Source organism: Podarcis melisellensis (genome assembly GCF_964234715.1).
Source record: "Podarcis melisellensis genome assembly, chromosome: 6".
NCBI classification, from domain to species: Eukaryota; Metazoa; Chordata; class Lepidosauria; order Squamata; family Lacertidae; genus Podarcis; species Podarcis melisellensis.
In genome coordinates, this window is record NC_138538.1 from 35585200 (window position 1) to 35608968 (window position 23769).

Consider the following 23769-nt stretch of genomic DNA (forward strand, 5'->3'; position numbering starts at 1 on the left):
AGGCTGGGTTCAGAGGTCACAGTCAAGACCATTAATAACAAGGTGCAAACGGCTGGTTTATATGTAATGTGAAGCTTTTTACTTATTTCATTTATGCACTTCGGGGGCTCTGTTTGCTTACGGAGCACTTGGTGTCTGGTACTTATTTAGGAGATTGGGTTCATACAGGCCTTTGAAGGAATGCAGCAAATTGTTCTCTAGTGTTGTAATTCTGCGGTGGTAGCTGAACTTATTTGTCTCTGCTTATTACATATGTGCTGAGCCTGAAGGTTATTCTTCACTTAAGAAGCAATTGTTGAATCCACAGAATTGCAAGCTGGAAGGGGTGTTTTACATGTCCGCCTTTCATATGGAGGATAGCAGGCCTTTAGCTGGGAAGCCTGAAGAACTCAAATTAGTAGAGTGCCCTCCAGTGATGAGATATTTACATGGTTCTCATGACTATCAATAAACATTACTCCTCATTTCAATGATGGGATGGTATCAAGGAGTTGTAGACTGTGATTTGCTGATAGAAAAAGAATTGTAACCATTGTGTTCACAGAGTTTCATTGTATGCTGTACATACAGTGGAGTACAGGGTTGAGAATCAGGTTTGCACGGTCCCACTGCAGGTAAGCTGTAAGTTTCCTGAAGCATCATCTGTCAGGCAGAACGGTGGTACCTCTGCTTATGAACGCTTCTGGTTACAAATGCTTCAGGTTACGAGCTCCGCTAACCTGGAAGTAGCTGCTCCTGGTTGCGAACTTTGCCCCAGGATACGAACGGAAATCGCGCGGTGGAGGTGCATGTGCAGCAGGAGGCCCCATTAGGATAAGAATGGTTTCAGCTTAAGAACAGATCTGCAGAACGAATTAAGTTTGTAACCAGAGGTACCACTGTACACATAATATGACAACAGTATTCGAGTGGATCCTGCATTGTAGGTTCTACATGGAGTGAGAGTCTTGGGCATGTGCTCAGTGGGCCTTGTATCAATGTTGGTAGGCAATCAATTTGGAAATCTCACATCCTCCACTGCACCAGGGGGCATCAGGCTAACTTGGAAGAACAGAGCCATATGGCAAATACAGCTCTGTCCTCCAAACACCTTGCTTTCACTTCCTGCTCCCCACTCCTGCCACCTGAAACTGCTGCCTCAGTCTGCATAATAGTGGGACTAGGCCTGCTGCTTTACTTATTTTCTCAAAGTAGCACCAAAACTCAGCTTGCCTCAAGAAAGCACCTTGGAAGAATTCAGCTGCTGGCAATTTCTCAACACAGGCAGCAGTGGCCCTGGTGTAAATTGTCCATTGCATCAAACCTGAATTAAAGAGGTGAAATAGTTTTCTCATACTTTGCTCTCTTTTTCAAAAATTTCCACCACCTTGCCCAGCACTACTTCAAGAAAGAAGCAAGCTAACATTAATTTACCTCACAAAGACCCACTGATGGGAGTTGTCGTTCAAAACTTCTAGAGGACACTGTCCCACTTACATTCTTCTGTGGGACTTGCCAGTCACACTAGGAATTGTGCTGTACTGCCCTTTGAAAAATAGTCGATACCAATACTGTATTCTCTTGCATTTCTTTGTGAGAATGCAAAAGGTTTCTCACACAGAGGCCTCATGGATATTTCTGCGTGTAATAGTATCCTCATGCATTTGCCAGCACCAGCCAATGTGTCCAAATTGAAATTCCTGAATCTGTAGACTCTGCTTATGCAATCTGTTTTCTCTCATAGGCTATTTATAAATGAATACAAGTTAACTGCATAAAAACAAAATCGCGCTATCTTACCTGAAGCTATTGCTGATTAACAAATTAAGTACTGGTTTACTGTCTACAGGTTTGATGTCTGCATTGACTGTTCCCCTCACCCCCTTTCAGTCTTGCTGCAGCCAACTGGAGGACTGTCGCATTTCCCTGCCTTGAATCATCAGCCAAGATTTTAAGACAACAATTCCATCCCCCTCTTTCCACAGCAGTCACCGCCCCTGGCTGCTGCTGGCTGGGTCAGTCTGGCCTGTCTCCTGTGCAGTAATAATGCACTTGAAGGCCGTGTCTAAAAAATCCTCTCCCACACAGGTCGTGGCAGGTTAGACAAATATTAGTTCAAATGTCCCATAAATTGTCCCCAAGGGGCTGGACCAGCAGCCATCCCTTTTCATTGCACAGATCTAACCCCCCTCAAGGGGAAAATTAGCAACTATTAGCATGTGTGAGGCAGAATTCCTGCTGTGGGTGGAAAGCTGTTAAGAAATGCTTAAGAGAGCGGGCTGTTAATATGTACACCACACTGATGTGGTGATTTAGTAGTAGCAACCCTTGCAAAGGCAGAGACTTATTTCAGTGACTTTTTAAAATTATTATTTGAACAAGGACCCAAGGGCTTATGTGCACATTCCAGTAGCAATGGACACATGTTAAGAAAATTCCAGTAGGATTGTTTTATTTTTACTCAGAGGTTTCTTCTACACACACACACACACACAGTCACCGTCTCCCTCTAATAGTGACTAAATCAGAGGGTGAATGCCAACAGGATTGTAGCTAAAACAGGCACACTGAAAAAGAAAAGGGAGATAGCAAAGTGACTGGTAAAGCCCTAGGGTTTGCAGAAATAAAAAAAATGGGGGTGGGCAAAGATGGCACCCTCCAAAAAAAAGTCTAGCCCAATAATGACAGAGCTTATAAGTGGCCATGGAATGCTGACTGGAGTGCGGAGACAAATACTGGGGAAGAATAGGCAAATGGAATGGAGATTCCTAGAAGGCATGGCTGACCAGAGCCATGGGCAAGAGTCCTCCATGCTGCAACTTTTTTTTTGTAATTTCTACTTCTGACTATTCCTCAAACACTGTATGTTGACAGCTCACTAATTCCCCAGTTGAATGGTTGTAAACAGTTAAATGGACTGCATGATGCCAAAGGCACTAAATAACTTCCTGTTTTAAAACTAAAAAAGGATGGCAGTTTGTCATTGCTATAGTAAATTACTACGAGAAATAAAAATGAGCAGCATCAAATGTTCTTAATGTGGATTTTATTCCCCTCCTCCTTTTGTAATTTTAATCTTGAATATATCCAGGTGTGAGCCTTTAAACTTTGCTGAGAATTTCTCATCCCTCTCTTCCATTTGATCCTGTACTTCCGCAAGCACAGAGAATTTTTGTAGGTTAAACTTTTTTGCTGGCACAGATTAAACAGGCGGGTAATTCCCTCAACCGTTCCTCATAAGGCTTGGATTCCAGACTGTTGATCATCTCAGTCATGCTCCTCTGCACACGCTCCAGCTTGCCAATATACTTCTTAAATGGTGGTGTCCAGAACTGGACACAGCAAAAGTACAACAGGAATGAAGGACACACCAATGGTTTTGCAAGGAGCATAATCGAATATCCTTGTCCATCAAGGAAGATATCCAGCAACATAAATTGCTAATGCAGATATAGACTAATGAAATAATCCCCATCTTCATCATATTGTTCATCTGAGACTTAATGAGCTGGTCTGATGAATCATTGGATACATATTTACATGTTTGTCTACCACTGGACTCAACAGTTGTTTATGAGACTAGCTGCCCATGACAACAGTGGGATTGGAGCCATAATTTATGTTTAGGCTTACTACTACTCTGCAGAAAATCAAATCAATAAGCTTTTCCTAGCATGCAGAGAAGCAACAGTGAGGAAAGCTTCTGCTTCTAATTCAGCGTCTAATTTTTGTCTGTTGGGCACTGTGCTTTAAACAGCTGCACATGTTTATAAAAGAAGCTGGCAACTTTATCAAGAGGTGCCCATGCTGTGGCCCACGTTTGGCTTCACTCATCTTCTGCTCTGAAAGACTGCATCTGCATCTTCCTGACTTGTATCCCACACGTTCTGTTTCAGATGGAATTGGTGTAATTCACTGCAACTGTTCCATCCCAGTTCTCTGTGATCCATTCTTAAACCAATTAACTCTCCCGCTAGCCTTCTATATCATACATGGCAGATTTAAAGATTATTAGAACATGATCTTCTGTGGAGATTCTTCTAGACACAATACACATCACTTAGGAAGGGTTTGTGAGTGGAACAGAATCCTTGACAAGGCTCATCCCCTTTTAAAAGCTCCACTAGATAGAAAACATCTGCTTTTTAAAAGAGAAATGTGCACGTTCAGTGGAAAATTGAGTACAGCAGATACATTATGTAAGAGAGCACGTAGGGAGTTCTGAATGTTATTAGATTTACCAATTAAGGGAGTCCTTTTAAAAGGGATGGCTAATTTGTCCCTTCTGCCTCCCCCTTCCAATAGTAGAAGCAAATTTATTGGACAAAGTTAGCATTTGAATATACAAACCTACCTTGTGTGGGAAGACCATTAGCCTGTCTACTTTCAGTTTTCTGAGAGCCCAACTTGGCAGGGTGTTGAAGATCTGTGATTGGATTTCCTATCTCATTATCAGTGTTATTTTTCCAGAAAAAGAAGTGCTGGAACTCACCATGAAACCCTCCTCTTTCTCTCAGAATGGCAATTGTGCCCACCAGAGAGGTGCTGGAAGTGAGTTCTGGCTGAAAGAAAGCCCTGTTCATCATTATTATTTGTAAAAATGAGCTGGCTGGGGAGGGACAACTGATCAAGACTGTATATTAGGGCAATGGTGAGTTTAACTATTTCCCTGCTGTGTAATTTCCCTATAGAAACCACTCTTCCCACCCACCTGATTAAGGAAATTGTATGGCACACATGAAGGGACGCGGGTGGCGCTGTGGGTAAAAGCCTCAGCGCCTAGGGCTTGCCGATCGAAAGGTCGGCGGTTCGAATCCCCGCGGCGGGGTGCGCTCCCGTTGCTCGGTCCCAGCGCCTGCCAACCTAGCAGTTCGAAAGCACCCTTGGGTGCAAGTAGATAAATAGGGACCGCTTTCTAGCGGGAAGGTAAACGGCGTTTCCGTGTGCAGCTCTGGCTCACCAGAGCAGCGATGTCACGCTGGCCACGTGACCCGGAAGTGTCTTCGGACAGCGCTGGCCCCTGGCCTCTTGAGTGAGATGGGCGCACAACCCCAGAGTCTGGCAAGACTGGCCCGTACGGGCAGGGGTACCTTTACCTTTACCTTTATGGCACACATGAGCACAATTCAACACTGATTGGCCAACAGGTACATTCCTTGGGCTGCTCCCTGTGATTCTTTCCTGGAAATTTTGAGAACTTGAGCACAGAGTTTTCCATATGCAAATTGTGGGCTCTATCACAAATTGATGGCCCTTCCCCTTCCTGAAGGTTGCTACTTCTAAATTGGATTACCACTTTCTGTTGCTTTGGGGAAGTGCTCAGCAGCCATAAAAAGTGGACTTAATCAAATGCCTGTGACTCACTTGGCAACTGCATTCCACACATCATTTACAATCACAGTAGGAGCATGGGGGTGGGTTGGGTGGATAATTGCATTTTCCTAGTTTTGCTTGGGAAATGCAATTTTCTTTCCCTTGCAACAGAAGCATGGAGTGTTTTGGAGGACTTCAGGATTCCTTGCAACAAACAACTGCATATTTATTGTACCAAAAATCACTTATGTGTGAAGACTCTGACTACGACTCTGTTTTCATGGTTGCTCCATGATAACAAAATCTTCACCTTATCTCTTCACCTTACCCTCTGCTTTTTAAAAACCCTTTAACTGCTGCCATCACTGGAAGCATTAAAGGACAGCAAGCTTATTTCCCCCACTTTATCAGTCAACTTATTACCAGCATTGCATCTTTTACATGATGGGCTTTGAGGAACACATTGTCTCTGAATGAGTCCTCCTTCAGTATTCATGCTCCTGAAATTACCAAAATACGCAGCTGCTGGAGAGAACTATTGCCCTCCCTCACACCTTTGCAGAGACAGGCTGTATTGGATGAGGCCTTAGGCACTCTTAACTACCTCTGCTGCTTACTGAACACACACACACACACAGAGGCTCAGAATAAGTAGTCCAGGACTGTTTATGAAGCAAGGCATCTTAAAACCCCACCCCACTTTCCCAAATTCTCTGTCACTCATCAAGTAGGTCTGGAAGCCTCCTCAGCACTGGTATTCGTGCCAGAGGGGAGCTCCTAAGCAGTTTTGCAAGGACGAATAAGTGTTCATCAACGGCTGTTGCCCCTCAGCACTTTTTTCTTTCTTTCTTTTTTAGCACTGAGGTCCTTTCCAGACCACTGAGCGAGCATTACCCTCCGGGAAGGGGGGGGGGGAGAGGAGGCTTGTTTTGTTGTGAAGGTTTAAGTCTTAAATTGATGGCAGGTGAGGCAATAATGAAGATAAATGAAGGGAGCTCTTCCCGGCAGATTAGATCTTGGTGCTGATGAACATGTCTGTTAGGGCAAGCTTGAAAGGCTCTGGGCTGAGTTCAACTTCTCGTCTCCCCTTTCACCTTCAGAAATTCTAGTAATGCCATTTGGAGAGGGGAGAAACAAACCTGAGTGCAAGCAACGTAATCTGTAGATGCTGGAGGGATTTGGACGGTCTGAACTGATGGCACCTGCCTGCAGCTGGCCAAAATTCAAATACGAACTTGACCGGGTTTTTGGAGCTGCTGCAAAATCTTAATACCACAATAGTGGAATCCTTGGCATTCGTATTACACTTTCCGGATGTTAGAGAAACTGCACATACACTATCGTGGTCTGTATAGCAAGCCTGTAAAGTTCATGTTATACCCATATTACAGATGAGCAGGTTGAGGCTAAAAGAGTAGCTTCAGTAGATACTGTGTGTTCATGGCATTTGATCCAGGGACTTTCTGGTTCACTGAAATATATTTCAGAACTGTAATTTTAAAAATGTTTGTATATATAATTTAGTAATTTCCACGGTCGTGGATGGCAGTAGGCTTGTCAGATGGCCTATATTTTAAGGGCAGTCCCTGTTCCCAGATCACTGATGGAAAACGTAAGCAGAATGGCAGTGTACTGAGTCTAAAGTCCACAAATAGTTATCAGTTCTTTGCATCTTCCCTTTGGATATTGTGGTCTGCCTGTTGTCCTCCTTGGCAGTGAGACTTGACTAAGCAACAGCACAGCTGTCTATGGTTGAAAATAAAGTATTTAATATTTGGGTTTTGTTCAAAAGCAGCATATGAAAATGCAGTGTAGATCAACTGGGACCAACTAGTGTGAATTTACATTGAAATCTGTCAACTGTTCTAGAAATTGCACTATGACCACAGACATGGCTGACTTTGGCAACTCATTTTGCTAATGCAGCAGCAAACAGGATGGTGAAGGAAGATCCCAAGAAGGCCATGAGCATACAAGTGTCACTGGTGATGGGATGGATGACCTGACAAAGTCCAAGTCTGGTGCAGAACCAGCCATCAGTGCAGAGCTTCTTTTGCAACAATGACTCCTTGCTGTGACCTGTGGCACTCCTGTGAAATCTTAGAGCATAAGAGGGAGCTGATGCAGACCAGCTCTTCCCACACATTTTCAGTAACGTTTAGTAGGGCACTTGCCACAATATGATTGTTCTTGTATTTTTGGCTCTGGTCTCAGTTAGAATCAGAAATTCTATATGACAAGATTTGAAACAATGACTTTTTGATGAACCAGAATTTGGATGCCCTGGATTTCTGAGCTGAGTTAAGATTTCTCTCTGGCATAACTTTATGAAAAAGGAGCAATTAAATTTCTAATGAATATTAAGGATGGACTCCGGTATAAATTGGGTGTTTCCCATCAAAATCTCTGTTGAACATAAGCCAAAGAAATAGAGAAGCTGCACAGGATGCTCTTCCAAATCCTGTAGAAGCACATGGTGTTAGAGCAAAAGAACATTATGACTAGAGATGAGAGCAAAAACATCCTGCAAGGTATTCTAACCAATACCCAGGCAATAGATGTTGCTTCACATGGAATTGTAAGCGAATCCATTTCTCTGAGTCATATAATAACAAAATTCAAAGTAGTGATGGAATGTAAACCTTCACCTAGAAATTATTCTTGCTCTGTTGAAAGTTATTCTAGGATTGCTATAATCCTGGTAAAGGTGAGCAATATGTGACAACATATCTCTCAAGTGGATCTTGATTGCCAAGAGAAAATTCTGATCATGCACATACACGCATAGATTGGTCTTCCTCAGCCTCTTTATACAAAGTACCGCACATTGATATTGGTTGAGAGATCTACACATGCGATTAGAGACATGAGGTTATGCAGAAACCGCAGAAATACTTCTTTTTAAGTACTCATCTGAAGTAGATTGACAGATTGTGTGGGGTGCCAGAAAAGCATTTTTTGTCCAGGCATTCTTTTATTCAGTTATCAGCTTTGCTGAATAAAAGACAAAATAAGAGCAATAACTGGCACAAGAGATAACTTTAAACCCTTTAATACATAAGAACTGTTTTTAATTCCAAAGGATTGAATGAATTAGACCTTCACAGAAATCAGTTAGACTGAATGATCACTCTTGGAGCTGTGAGTGTGCTGAGTTTTGCAACCCCCCCCCCCAATAAATGGATACACATCTGATGAACAAATGTAAGAAGCAATATCATTCCAAATGTGGATGTCAGAAATTTCCTATAGAATGTAAAAAAATTGAGGCTATCAGAAGTCCCATGTCCAAATGGATTGCAAGTGAAATATTGCAAACCAAAACTTCAATAAACCTTTAACAATTTAAAATTGTAGCCAAGTCTTCCAAATAGATTAAAAATGGGATTGTGAGATATCAAGGAATGATGGCTGAAGGAGGATCTGAATGGGCTTTCACTGTTTTCAATTTGGAATGATTAGGTGATCAGAACAGGAAGAGCCAGTACACTGAGTAGTAACATAACTGATTTTGAGAAACTGTTCCATTGTAGCAACTCCCATAACCCCTGATTATTGACCATGCTGGCTAGGACTAATGGTGGTTGTGTCTCGTCAGCCGCAGTCAACTTAGCCAGTGCCCAGGAATGATAATAGTTGAAGACAAGTACTATCTGGAGGGTCACAGATTACCCCTGGGGTACCCCTGACTGTGATGTAAGAGGTAATTAAAAACAAGATTGGGAGAAAATGCTGGAAATTGCAATAAGTGATGCAGGCTGATACAAAGCACGGGTTTCAGCTAACAAGTCTTATCAGCAGAAGCATCCAATTGTGCAATGCTGCTCCCCCTTCCCCCATGTGCTCACCCCAAATTGGCTTTGGGGGCAAGTTCAGAGACACTGCATGGGGGGGGGGGGTGTTCTAGCAAGATGATTCGCTTGTGCAGATGGAAAATTTGTAATAATACTATGTTCAACTCCACCCAAAACCCTTACCAAAAGCAATTCTCCTTTGTTTTATATTCCCATGAAAGAAGATTCTATGTGTTTGGTATCTTATTTCTCCCTAAATTAATCTAATACATGAGGAGTTTGAGATGCAACTGCTCTCGTACATACTTCATTCATAGGTGGTGGAAGTGCTCTAAGATGCAGGCATATTGAGATAACATTCTAAAAGAAACAATGTGAGCAACATTTCATAGGCTCCGAACTGCTGCTGTTTGTTATGTAAGATAGTTAGAAATATGAGAGGGGAATCCTAATGGTTATGGTTTGCCTAACTTCTGGTTTGCTGATGACTGCTAAAATTGTAACTGCAAAAAAGGGTGAAGTGCATAAAATATATTCTATGAAAGAGTTGATTACTAAAATTTGGCCCCCTGCCTAAATGCCAAGTTACATAAACTGTGACACTGAGAGAGAAAACAAAAGACGGGGGAAAGTTTATTGTGGCGCCGATTTATTAATTTCTCTGCTTAAATATAACATTGACATAAATATTTATAACTGCTTTTCAGTTTTGTAATGCCAATTCCAGCTTATTTTGATATTTTTAAAAAATGTAATTGCAATGGAAACATAGCCTGCAATTGCAAAGGAAAGCATACTTTGTATTATTTTTCTTTATAGTAAAAAAACATTTTTTAAAGACTGTGAAACAGGAAGCTAATGCTTTGAATCTTACCACTGCCTTGAACTTGTTGGGTCAGTGCTGGGTAACCTGTGGCCATCTAGATGTTATTGAAGTCTAACTCCCATAAACTCCAGCCAGCGTGGCCAACTTTCAGGGATGATGGGAAATGTAGTGCAGCAACATCTGGAGGGCCACGGGTTCCTCACCATTGCACTAAGTCAGGCATGGCCAAACTTGGCCCTCCAGCTGTTTTGGGACTACAACTCCCATCATCCCTAGCTAACAGGACCAGTGGTCAGGGATGATGGGAATTGTAGTCCCAAAACAGCTGGAGAACCAAGTTTGGTCATGCCTGCACTAAGTGGTCTTAAGCAAGCTACTGTGTTCCAGCCTTAGTCCTTCAGCTGTGCTATAGAAATGATAATACTGGAGTTGGATAAGGAATACTGAAAAAATGTATGTGTTTGTCTATTGGTAAGCAGGCCAATGAGAAGAAATCTGGTTGGGTGAAACAAGGGTTTTAGAAGTCTTTCAAGCGTCAAATTGGAATGCAAATAATAGAATCCAATTAAAACAACGATGAAAATGGGTGGGGGTTTTTTATAAGGTATATATTGCTTATTTTGTTGAAACAAATGAGGAAAACGTTTGGATTTGTAATGCAACATTTGACATTGCCCATGCTTTCATAATGTTCTTCCTCTTTCTTTCCTTAAGTTGAGCTCCCTGCTGTTCATATTGCCTGGTACTGAGTGTATAGCTCTCATCAAAGCTTCTGTGGGCCAGCAGCAAACTGTGTCAATGCCACACCAGAAAGAATAGGAGATGTGACCTTCTTGTGAAGGTGGGGAAGTTTCAAAGGTGAGCTGCTTGTTGCCATGGCAGCGGAGGAGCATGTTCCCAGGTTTGTGTTCTCTCCCCAACCAGACAATGGGAAAACTAGGTGTCATTTGTTCTCAATATTTCTTGGACTCATTCTGTTCTTATGAACATACCCCTTTCAGGCACACAATAGCCTTGGGAGACTTTCACCATAACGTTTGATAAGGGATGATCTAATGACGATCCAGTTTTGCTTAACCATTAAAATACTTCCTTAAAGGTGTGAATGCAATTTAGGAAGACTGCTTTATGTAGCATTGCAATTCAGTCACTATTAGTTGGCAAGAGCTTATCAAATCCTTTTTCTCTCTTCCTATTTGAGCAATGAGAACTTAGATGTTCTGCAGCAACAGCACCCTGAAAGGTGCAGGCTAGTAATTTTCTGCAGTGTCAATTCTGCATCATATATTTTGGAACATATATCTGAACATTGGAAAACACCTTTTGAATTTGTAAAAAGCCAGGAATGAAATGGGATCTTGCTGCTGACCCCCAATAAAATTATTAGGTACACTACTGTCTAAGCTAGCAATTTCTGGCATGTGGCCCTCAGAAGGTTTCCCAGAAGGCAATGTGGCCCTTGGGTTAAAACCCCCCACAAACGTTTCCCAGCCATACATTAAGATTCTCTCAACACATCTTTGGTCTTAGGAAAAGGCTACTATGTTGTCTGAAATCTGCAGGTCCAGTTGCCATGGTCTCCATCCCTGATCCTGCATCAGAGAGAGAAAGGGAGCTGGTACACAGGAAGCTGACATATGCAGAGTCAAATTATTGATCTGCCTAGCTCAGAAATGTCAACACCCACTGACTGGCCCATGGCTTTCCAGAGATTCAGCTTGGGTCTTTCCTAACTCTATCTAGATATGCTGGACATTGAACCTGAGACTTCCTAAAAGGTAATATGCATTAGGTGAAATATTTGGTTTGGACATGGACTGTGTAGGATTATCAGGCACTTTGTACCTTCAAAAGCTCTGTAGAGGTTATTAACAGGGGTTTTGTTTGTTTGTTTGTTTGTTTGCTTTCTTGTTTAAGTTAAGTTGCCTAAGCTGCAAACTTCTGCACATTTACTTGGGAGTAAGTCCCACCAAACAAGGTGAGATTTGTGTTCAATGAGATGTGTACAGGTTCAGTAAGTTAATATGGTTCTGACACTGCTGTGGCCTGTCTGGGCAGACGCGTGCAATGCAGCTATTGCATAACAGTGAGGACAATATGCTGATTGCAGATGCGAAGCTCCCATAGTTGGGTATTTGCATTTATTCAACAAAACTGGTTCATCCCCTGTGGCGTGGGTGTGCCATGTGGCTTTAGACTGATTCATTGGCTTCTGCTGAGCTCGCAAAAGCTATAACAACACTGTGAACCTAAACAAGCTTAACAGTCCTGGCTTCATCCTAAGGAGTTATGTTCCAGAGACAAAGCCCACACAGTCGCCGTGAAACTGTGAAATGATGTCACACAAAAGACTGACAGTTGGGTTTGTATTGCCAAACAGCTTTTATATTTGTGGTTTTGAAAATGATCCTTATAGGACCCTTTTAATACTTGCAGGTCTCTACTGGTGCAAGGGGCCAAACAGTGACTCTGCATCCTAAAGGATTTATTTACAGAGCTTGGCTTAATGACTTGATTCACAAGATGGGGGCCAAACACTGTGCTGGATTTCAGGTGATCAAAGCTATGGCTTAGGAGCTGCATGTGACTCCATGAGACCATGACCCAAGTACTCCTTGGAAGGGACCCAAAGGTCATCTGGTCCAACCCCCACAAGGCAAGAATCACAACATAAGAGATTTGTGTTTGCCTGTCCCGCCCTGGAAGGAGTGGAAAACTGATACAGCAATGGCTGCATTTTTGTAATCTCAGCGGAGGCACAAACTGAAGCACCTCCAACAGTTGCACATGAGGCTATGGAATAAGATGGACATTCAACAGTGTGGCCAGGGAACGTAGAATGACAGAAAAGAGGAATATGCAAGGATTGTGGGAGGTGGTGATGAAAGTTTTCAGAGATGCAGAGATAAAAGAGAAGTGTTAGCTTGGTGATCTGATAGCACTGTTATGCTGCCTTTAGCCTCAAGAACTTTGCTTTGACCTTATTGTCTAGAAGTGCCACAGTTGTGGAGTGCAGCAATAACGTAGGGCAAGAACCTGCCCATTACTCACCTTGCTAGCCACGATTGTAGAAAGCCACAAAGCAAAGAACACCGTTTTCTGATACAGGTTTATATGGGATTTTGATTTAAAGTATTTAAAGCAGTCTACATGATGTACAAGTGCATTTGTACCAAAAAGTCACCTTTATATTAGTTTCCTTTAGAACCTACCAGCGCGTCCAGACATACACATGTACTCTCAACTTTCATACTTTTTTCTCTCTGCATGTAGATACTGGTTTTCTTTCGGCTGCCAACTTTGTAACTCCACAGTTTGCTTTCCATTAGAAAGGAAAAGGTAACAAAGTCCTTTACACAATGTTGCTGTTGTTCAGCTAATGTCCATAGTGCAGGCATGATGGCCTCTGTATGAGTGGAGATCCATAGCAGAACATGTAGTTCCTTAGGAGTATACAGCCATCTTCTTTTGGGAAATAGAGTACTTTCTTCCAGGGTAGATGGAGGGATTTCTGCAGGTTAGGCAACATTTTATAATATACTGCTGAACATTCCCTGGAGAGAGGCAACGTTCTCCAGCTAATTGTAACCTGCTCCTCAGTCTCTTGTGCTCCTACGCAGCTGCATTGTTCCCTCTTTTTATTTATTTGTTCTTTGGACAATATCGCCAGGCAAAGGAAGCTTCACAGTTCCATGTCATTTGGAAATTCCTTTTTAAAGTTAGAGGAATGAGTTCTACTGGATGAGCAGAAGAGCTCGCTATCCCCATGGGAAATGTAGTCTTCTCCGTAGTGCTTTGCAGAATTAATTAAATAAAAGCCATGCAGTTGAACTACAATTCCCAGAATGCCCAAGCCCTGGGGCACTGTGCCAGTTTTGCTTTCCCCCCTCTGGCTCACACTGTCTCAGGTTTGGTCCACCCACTCTGCCCTCTTGGGTGCTTTGCACGTGTGAACATCCACGGTGTCCTCGCACTCCTTGCAGCGGACAGCGCAGCACCAGTGGAATTTGCACTCGCATTTGGTGACTCGCCGCACACGGGTGGTGTCATAGCCTCGGCCGCAGCACATGACCTCACATCCATCGGTCCCACGCGAGACCTTGTTGCACACTCGTCCGGCTGTCCCTAACGAACCTGTAGAAATAGAAGAATACTTTCATTGGATTTTGTCAACTTGAGTTATGGGTTCCTTTCCACAGTGTACATGGCAGCAAATTCTACAAGCACTTATCTGAAGCAGTGCAACCTAAAGCATCCGAAAAATGCCTTTGACTTGTATAGGTTGCCCTTGACTGATAGGGAAGGGCTATAGCTCAGTGCGAGAGCATCTGCATTGCATGCAGAAGGTCTCTGCTTCAGTCCCTGACATCTGTGGGTGGGGCTAGGAAAGCCCCCTGTCTGAAATTCTGGAGAACCACTCCCAGTCATTGTAGACAATACTGGGCTAGCTAGATCCAATGGTTTGGCTTAGCATAAGGCCTATATTCCTGGGAATGAATATATGCCCAGTCTTAATAATGTGCTACAACAATAAACTGGCTTGGGCAAGGCAGGAAATGCATCAGGGCCAGCATTAACATTAGGAAGAGTGAGGCAGCTGTCCCAAGTGGCAGATGCTGCGGGTCATGATGGGGCATTGACAAGAGACACCAGATAGTCCTCCTGAACCCCTGCCTGCCACTCTGCTGTGTGTGCTATTCACCCATAACCCTGTGTACTCCCTAAACTAGCCTGCTGTCATGAAGTGTGGGGGAGCATGCTGTTCACCCCAATGTTGAAGATATCCTGGGCATTTATGATTAGAATAAAATTGCTGGTCCCCATGAGAGAAGGACAGCTAGCGAGTAAGGGCACAGAAAGCCTGCTGTTTGGTCAGAGGAGCCATTTACCTGCAGACTTGTCCATCACACAGTAATCGGGTGAATTCTCAAAATATACAAGGTCTGTTTTGGTGGGTTTGCGGAAGTTTTTATTGGCCACAGTGAACCCAGTGCCATCCTGGTTCATAGTTACTTGGATGGCACCGTTATACTTCTTCCGGAGGTAGTCTCCTGTTTTGCGGAAGTCCGACATTGCCAGCCAGCAAGTCCTTAAAGTGCAGGAGCCGCTGACACCATGGCATTTGCATTCGAGTTTCAGGAAGCGCTTCACAGCCTGGAACAGAAGAGACAGTATCAACCCTATAAATGACCCTACGTGTTCCCATTATGGACAAAAACTGCTTTAATAATGCTCCTGTGTTGGTTATCGCTGCCTCAGACACTTTTGCCTTGCTTACCTCTCCTATGTTTCCATTTAGGGCATTTTCACTAGTTATAGAAAAGACCCGCCAGCCCTGTGAACAATACCTGCAGCTCTTCTTTTGTCAAAATCCTTGGACTAGTCTATTAGAGCCAAGATTCATCCCAACTGGAAGCAAATCTAGGGAACCTTTAATGACCTGATGGAAAATGCTTGTGCTGAAATGGATAACTATCACTGCAGGAATGGAGGCAAATTTTCTGTAATGATGCTACAGAGGCACGCCTTTCTGGCTAAAAAGAATGCCAGCTTGACAGAACAGAAATTGATTGTATTCACATGCAGGCATGGAAGGGATTCAACTAATGAAAGCCATCAGTGGAAGCCAATGCAAGGACTTCCACTTGTGTAACAGGGCTTCACCCCTTCCTCTGCATGCCCCCTGAAATTGGTGTGTGTGTGTGTGTGTGTGTGTGTGTGTGTAGAATCCCCCAGAACAGCATCACAGTGGGGGAGGAGAGGGGGGGGTCATTCTGTCAGGCAAGCTGAAATGCTTGCACTGGCAGAATGTTTGACACAGCGCAAAGCCAAATCTCTCCTTGGGTCTGTGGCTGAGTATGGCATGATTTCCCCATCCCTACCTTTTGCCAACTGGCTGGGACTGATAGAAGTCCAACAACAGGTTAAGCACCCCTGGTTTAAACTCTTCTTAGGCCAGGGATGGAGCACCTGTGGCCCTCCAGATGTTATTGGACTGCAGTTCTCATCAACCATAGCCAGCAAAGTCAATGGCCAGGAATGATGGCAGCTAGTCTCACAACATCTGGAAGGCCACAGACTCCCATCCATTGGCTTATTTTGATTAGGAAGCCCGGTCTAAATGAGGGGAAGGGAGTTGCTGCTGAATGAGGCCTTGTTCTTGTCCAAAGGACTAGAGCCCCACTAACAAAACTCCAGGTCTCTCTCTCCAATGATTAAATCTGAGATGTCAGTGTTTTCCACGGGCTGAGATCTGTAGCACAGAAAGGGCTCTGGGTGGTTTTATTCAAAATTATTAGCTGGCACTATCAGTGGGGTGACACAGGCAGGGTAGGGTTGCTCACCTGCCTTCCCGGCACTACATCTTGCTGCCAGTTCCTGAGAGGGTGAGTTGTAGGATGCTCAGCACCATGTGCCTGAGGTGGCAGAACCAATCTTATGCTCTTGCCGCTGCACCCAAACCATGCTGAGCTCCCCTTTGGCTTGCCTCCGGCTGTCAGGAACTGGCAGCAATGCTCTGTGTTAGGAAGGCAGATAAGCAACCCCGCCCCATATCGGGCCCTCCCACCAACAACAACTGAATTGAACCATACAGGACGACTCATATCAGCCACTGCCAAGCTGCTAAGAATTCATGCTACTAACCGTTCTGCCACAGCGGTTGTTGTGCAGATTCATCAGGGCCCGGGCATCCTTCACTGTTTTCTCTTTGGCATCCACAAAGTCCTTTGCAAATTTGATCCCATAGTTGATGTTGTCACTGCAGCCCCCCCAATCAAACTCCCCTCTTTCGTCCTTCGAGCGACCCCGCTTGTGGGGATCACAACTGCAGGCCTTGAGCTCACCTTGGCTGCAAGCCCTGGTGATGGCGTATACAACTCCAGCGGAGGAGATTGCATAGACGAAGGCAGCTTCCCTGCTACCTGCCAAATGGGTGGGAAACAAGAAACAAGAATAGTGAGCCAGGAGTCAGAAGCTAAGTTGTTTTGTACACTGTCCGGAGATCTTTGGATAAAAGGCGGTATATAAATTACAATAACAACACTGATTCAGATCAATTTCCAAGTACTTTTGCTTAAGATCAAAGTCTTTGATATACCCTTTCTTTTCTTTTTTAAAACACACTTAGAATAGTGCAGTCAACCGAGCACAATGAGATCATTACTTCCAGGTTTTTTCCTTAAGAAATCTTACAAATTGGATTCCTACATTTGCCATTGTTCTCTTATAAGAAAAACCGCTGGAACTAACTTTCAATGTGAAGTTGAAGTATATATATTTGGAACCTCTTACCTTCTCTTTCTCCATTCTGAACTGATTTTGTAATCTAATTTTAATCTAGTCTATGTGCATTCATGATATTTAGCAATCTTCACTAATCACAGCTATCTCTTCAACATTTTTTCTCCCTTCTTATTTTTCACATCTGTACATATTTAGCAATTTAGAGAGAGTATGCAAATATTTAATAATTGAAGTAAAGCATTAAATCATAGAGAACAGTACTTATTATGAGGAGAGTCTGGGCTTTTTACTATAGAGGCATTCCAAGCCATAAGGTTTATGGAACTCCTAGAGGTCTGTTTCAGGGGAGCAGTGCTGGTCATTTGAGCAGCCAAAACATTATTGATCTATTGGTAATTACATGCATTATTGTTATTTAAAATGAAATTAAGCAAATAAAGCATCCATAGTAGTAACCATGAAAGACAAAAGCCAGTCTTTACATTCAGTTATGGTAATAACTGTGAGACTTTGGGGCTTTTGTGAGCTGTGCCGCTCTTTCTATGGATGTTTTTTCCCCTTCTTTTTTCAACTCTACTAGTTCTTCTTTGAAGAGCAAATCGCCTGTAGGAGAAGCTGCTGTATACAAGGGTTTTAGTTTATCCTTTAGCAGAGATCAGTCCCAGCTGTTTCTTTTGGGGTAGAAGAAGAAGAAGAGTTTGGATTTGATATCCTGCCTTTCACCTCCTTAAGGAGTCTCAAAACAGCTAACAATCTCCTTTTCCCTTCCGCCCCCACAACAAACACTCTGTGAGGTGAGTGGGGCTGAGAGACTTCAAAGAAGTGTGACTAGCCAAAGGTCACCCAGCAGCTGCATGTGGAGGAGCGGAGACATGAACCCGGTTCACCAGATTACGAGTCCACCACTCTTAACCACTACACCACACTGACTCTCATTTGGGGTAGGGATATAACAGGGAAGATTATGGAAGCTATCAGGAAGGGGATGTTTGTGGTCAGTGTGATCCAATAAAAAGTACATGCCATTACCTACAGAAGAACATTTTGGACTTCATGGGATAGTTGGCAATATGTGATAACAGTAAAATATCAGATGCTTATTTCATCGGCTATTTGATTGGCACCCCAAGCCTAGCAAGGATAACAATGAAACTATGTTAACCATTGTAGAGGAGATATTCTGGGGGGTGCAACACAAGTTGACGAGACACAAAGGACACAAAGACAGAAAGGTAAGGCTCACTTGCTACCTTGATGAGCCATGGATTCACTATGTTGATGATGCACAAAACAAGGCATACAAAGTCAGGCATCTGAGATCTTTAGATTATTTTCTGGTTTTGAGCAGGGACTGGAGTTGGGTAAATTCAATGATCAAGCAACAGTGAAGGTCCTGCTGAAGAGGATGCCATGGAAATGGACTTCTTGGAGGTAAAATGTCTTTGAGAAGCAGCCTGGAAGACAAGGGTGTAGGGCCCTAATGAAGAAAGGTCTGCTGACAGAAGATGAGGAATTTCAATATTGTTTTTAATTTTCTTTGGAGAGTCTGTCTGATCCTCTGTCTGCCTGCCTTCATCTCCACAATGTGCCAAGGTTCGAATATCTTGGGACTTCTTTGTTCACATGTTTGCATGCATCTGTAGAAATTATTCTTTCTGGTTCCACACCTCTCTCCTTGTACCCCCTGAGTCTGAACAGCACGATCCTCCCATCATATCTGGGTGGCTGTTGTCTTTTTTTGGATAAATGCATATATAGTACCGCTCCTTCCAGAAGCTGTAAATCGCCTGGCAAGTCCCCATGCAGTGCAGGATGCTGCCTGGTATTTTATAGTTCTGCTTTGAGTTCGCATCTGTTTTTATAATGGCCATAAAAACAGCTGCAAATCAAAACCACACTGTTGCGTTCCTCAGACGCAGCCTTCGGATAACAGCTTCAAAGCCAGTGGTGCAATCTAGCAACCTTCAGCAGAAGCTGGAGAAGCAAGTGGCAGGTCTGCTTTCTAGAAACAGGGACCGAAGGTAAGATCAGCCGGACAGTGCTTGGCTTTTATTGATTTAACTTAAGACAAGGTTCCATTAAGCATATTCACATGCATAACTTGTGCTAAAGCAGCGTGCCTATCATTAAAAAGATTCCCTGCTAGGGACTATGTGAGATGTATGGCATATCCCATAACATCTTGTACCACAATGTTAAAGGGAGTAGGAAAACAACTATACTATATTCAATCTGCCAAGCAGAAAGAAAGATCAGCTCAAACGTGGAAGCAAAATAGACTACAGATACAAAACTGTTTTGTTAATGGACTACCTGACTACAATCAAATTTGCAAAGAGAAGGCAGGCTCCTGCCGAATATTAACACTTCGCACACTAGATGTAAGTAGGCTGAGATGCTTATCTGGTAGGCAAACTTACTGATTTGGTGTTAGCCTATATCAGTCTCACATTGCACAACATTATGGTAAAAGGCATTATGGAGATGTGAATCCTGTCCCTGCACTATTTTCTTTGTAAAAATCATGGACAAATAGGTGTCTATGCACTTACCTATACTTGTATGTAGACTGAGAAGAACATTGGGGTAGTGCACAAAACCACTTCTATACACACTACACACCGACTTTCTGCGCCTGCATGCTTCCCTGTGTATCATTTAAAGCAAGTGTTTGTAACATTTGGAGCAGGGCTGAAACACATCTATCGGCACAGCCAGTGCAGGGCACACTGGAGCTTTTAGACACTGATGTGTGAGGCCTTCCACAGGGGTGCATTTTACTCCCTGACCACAGTCCCTCTTTGAGAGGAAGGTCAAAGCTGTGGCTTGGCCTTTTGCACTATGCAGGGTGACTACAAACTTTGCCCCAGCAGCTGATTCCCAGCCAGCTCCCGCTAGCCAAATATTTATATATCCTGTTACAGTTTACTTTCAAGCTCATGCTTCCAGAGGTGTTCTCTCCTATTCTGAAGTGGCTACTTCCCAGCACAGTGACATATCCTATTACTGTTTGCTTAGTATACAGGAGAAGCCAAGACATCATGCAGGGTAATTTAGGCCTTGCTCTGTCCACAGCGATTAGCAAAAGATTCTTCCTTCCTGGACAAAGCTAAATGCTAAGCCTGCAGACGTGTCTCGTAAATGTGAGTCTGTCCCAGTCAGGTATGAAGAGTTCCAATTCTAAGAAACTCCCAAACTCTCTCCCTCTGCTTATCCACCCTGTTCTCTCTGTACACATTTGCATATATGTGTGCATGTCACCACACCTCAAAAAGGATTTTGTTGAGTTGGAAAAGGTTCAGAATAGGGCAACCGAAATGATCCAGCAGATGGAGCGACACAGAAAGGCTACTGGCCATGATGAATGCAATAACAGTCGGAGGCAACATTATTTCTGAATATCAGTTGGTGGAAATCACAGGAGATGAGAGTGCTCTTCTGCTTGGGTCCTGTTTGAGAGTTTCACATGGGCATCTGGTTGGACACTGTGAGAACAGGTTGCTGGATTTGATGGGCCATTGGCCTAATCCAGAAGGATCTTCTTATGTTCTCATGTTCATAAGGGCTACTTCCATGTGGGGATCTTTCTTTCTGAATTGGCGTGCATAAGCTGTGAAATTATGCTAAGGATATTGCCAACCTCAAGTCCTTGTAAAGTTGTACCTGCTTCCATAAATCTTAAATTCAAAATAATAAGTAAGTCATCCATTTTATTTGCTTCTGTTTCCTGAAGCCTGGAAAGGTGCTAAACCCACAGCATTCAAGATTTTCAATAAAATTATTTCACAGTGAACCCACCTAGACAATAAACAGCTTGGTAAAAACTTGTTGCAGATCTCTTATTAAATGACAGCGGGGGGAAACTATGGCAGCCAGCCAAGTGATTAAGATGAGCAGCATCATGCCTGCCACTTCCCCTCCATACTTGTGTTCACCAGAAACGTATTCAGAGGCATAAAAGGTAAAGGTAAAGGGACCCCTGACCATTAGGTCCAGTCGTGGCCGACTCTGGGGTTGCAGAGCTCATATTGCTTTACTGGCCGAGGGAGCCGGCGTACAGCTTCTGGGTCATGTGGCCAGCATGACTAAGCCGCTTCTGGCGAACCAGAGCAGCTCATGGAAATGGCGTTTACCTTCCCGCCGGAGTGGTACCTATTTACTGTATCTACTTGCACTTTGATATGCTTTCGAACTGCTAGGTGGGCAGGAGCAGGGACCGAGCAACGGGAGCTCACCCCGTCACAGGGTTTCAAACTGCCGACCTTCTGATCGACAAGCCCTAGGCTCTGTGGTTTAACCCACAGTGCCACCCGCGTCCCTTATTCAGAGGCATACTCCCTCCAAAAGTGGAGATATACCATAGCCATCATGGCTAGTAGACCTGATAGCCTTGTCCTTCAGGAATTTGTCTAATACTCTTTTAAAAGTCTAAGGAGCAAACCCTACATAGATCCAGAGTGGAGTCCCTAAAACAGTGCGATGGCATCTTGTATGCCTCTTTCCAGCAACCCCTGAAGTCAAGCTGGTGCCAAACATGTTCTTCTTCTTTCCTTTGGACCACATCAACGAGGCCAAGAGGGTAGTCTTGTCATCTAAGCAGACCAGGACCTCCATACACACTGCACAAGCTTGCGGCCTGGAGAGATAAGTGCTGCTAACGCAGCAGTTTGGCTTCACCCCTGGAGTAGGCTTGCCATACATCCAGAATTTCCGGGACATACCCAGGATTCAGCCATCGGGAACAGCATCTGGGCGGAAATTGCTGAAACGTCCAGGAAAATCCGGATGTATGGCAACCCATGTCGGAGGTGCCGATTTTGGCAAATTCTGAAAAAGTAGCTCTGAAACTTAATTTTTATGAGAAGCTCAACAATTTTTGTGTTTGGATTTTCACTTTCTGAAATATGGCAGCCCTACCTTGGAGGCAGCCTCCATTGTCTCTCGAGACAGGCGGATGCCAGCATGATGCAGGAAGTCGGTTTGAAATGCCTCATAGGAATGATAAATCAGTAATTAATAAATAAAGCGCAGAGAGACAGGCAACATTGACCTTTTTCAAACGAGAACATCATAATCACAGGTCAAAGATTCCTATGCTGCACCATTCAGTGGGGCTCTCTGCAAAAAGGCGAGCTGCTCTGGGGACTTACTTCGTAGCATGACCCTGCCAAAGACTGTGTGGTCTCTGTCCAAAGTGCTGCAGTTCCAGCGGTGGTGACGGAATTGGTGCTGGCATTCCCGGATCCACTCTTTTGCTCCTTCCCCAACGGACTGCATAATGTCTGGGTAACTCTGGCACAGCTGTCGCTGCTTGTTGACCAATCCAGGGATGTTGTCGCAGATCACCCTTGCCCCCAGGGCCCCAATGTACCTGCAGGGAGAGAGAAAGTGACCCTGTAAAAAGAGCAGGACACAACTGCCAACTGGTTCAAAGTCTAGCAGCTCCTGGTGGATAGAATGAAGGGGGCCAGCTGGGTCAATGACACATTTCCTCCAAGTGGCAGTTTCCTATTTCTTGACTTTGGCCCAAGCGCTTACTTAGGGCTGCTTCACACTGCTATTTATTTGTTTCTAATTATTGATATCCCGTTTAAACAAATGGATTCTATATATATAAAAGAAATTAAAATATACTAAGAATAAAAATAAAATGTGTGTTTTAAATTATTATATTTTCATTAAAAAAATAAAAACCCAGGTTGTATAGACTGCTTAATCATCCATAACCTCTATGCAATTTACAGAGAATATAAAATATTCAGTAAAAAGTGTTTGTAAAAATTGAACATTAGAAACGATCTAACTTAAATATTTGTCAAAATCTAAGTAAAACCAGCAGTTGCTAAAAATGTACATCACCTTAAACCATACATAATAAAGATACCTATCCAGATGAGCTTGCCTAAACAAAGAAGTATTTAGCAGGCACCAGAAACAAAGCAGTGAATATTAATAGTTATTACTTAAATAATCATTTTTATTTTTTAGTTTAATCTATATCCCACCCTGCTTCAACAAAGCTCAGTGTGGCACGCATGATTTTCCTCGTCCCCATTTTATATTCACAACAACCCTGTGAGGTAGGTTAAGCTAAGAGACAGTGACTAGCCCAAGATGAGCTGCATAACTGAGTGGGGATTTGAACCCTTGTCTCCCCGGTCCTACTCCAACTCTGCCGGTTGTAGAGTAATGTATGACAATCTTGAAAGATAGTCTATTGTTATCCTGGGTGTTACCTTTTTAAGGGAAGTGCAGTAGGCTGGGGGCTGTGAAGCCAATTATGGCAGCAATGCAATTAATTAAGGGCTGGTGCAAATGGAGGTAAAAGGAGCCAGGGGGAGAACTGAAGGGAAGACATTGTCTTCATGCCAGGTCCACCTGGAGTTGGACAGCCACTCTACCCATTGAGAAACAACAGAGAGTAGATAGATCTGGCTTCTCCAGGCTTCATTACCACATCTACCAGCAACAATAGACCTGTTTCCTGATGTTAGTTAGGTTTACTTATTTATTTATTTGGAGGATTTGTTTCCCCCACTGAAAACACCTGACACCAAGGCCAGTCAGCATGGCCAATAGTCAAGGATGTTCAAAGCAGAACATCTGAAGGAC

At 43.4% G+C, this 23769-nt stretch overlaps 2 protein-coding genes across 2 annotated transcripts in view; both read right to left on the reverse strand.

Annotated features, from left to right (window-relative positions):
- The window catches only part of CAPZA1 (capping actin protein of muscle Z-line subunit alpha 1), a 78529-nt gene extending 62795 nt beyond the window's left edge, over positions 1 to 15734 (reverse strand). Inside the window, exon 1 of the mRNA XM_081916453.1 lies at positions 15731 to 15734. The gene's annotated coding sequence lies outside the window, so the exon portion shown is untranslated. The remainder of the gene's footprint in view (positions 1 to 15730) is intronic.
- Positions 13008 to 23769, reverse strand: part of WNT2B (Wnt family member 2B) — a 42065-nt gene continuing 31303 nt past the window's right edge. Inside the window, exons 2-5 of the mRNA XM_081916440.1 lie at positions 22308 to 22528; positions 16558 to 16835; positions 14802 to 15066; positions 13008 to 14046 (exon numbers count right to left, since the gene is read on the reverse strand). Of these exons, the coding sequence (XP_081772566.1) occupies positions 13817 to 14046; positions 14802 to 15066; positions 16558 to 16835; positions 22308 to 22528 (994 nt within the window). The 3' untranslated portion in view covers positions 13008 to 13816. The remainder of the gene's footprint in view (positions 14047 to 14801; positions 15067 to 16557; positions 16836 to 22307; positions 22529 to 23769) is intronic.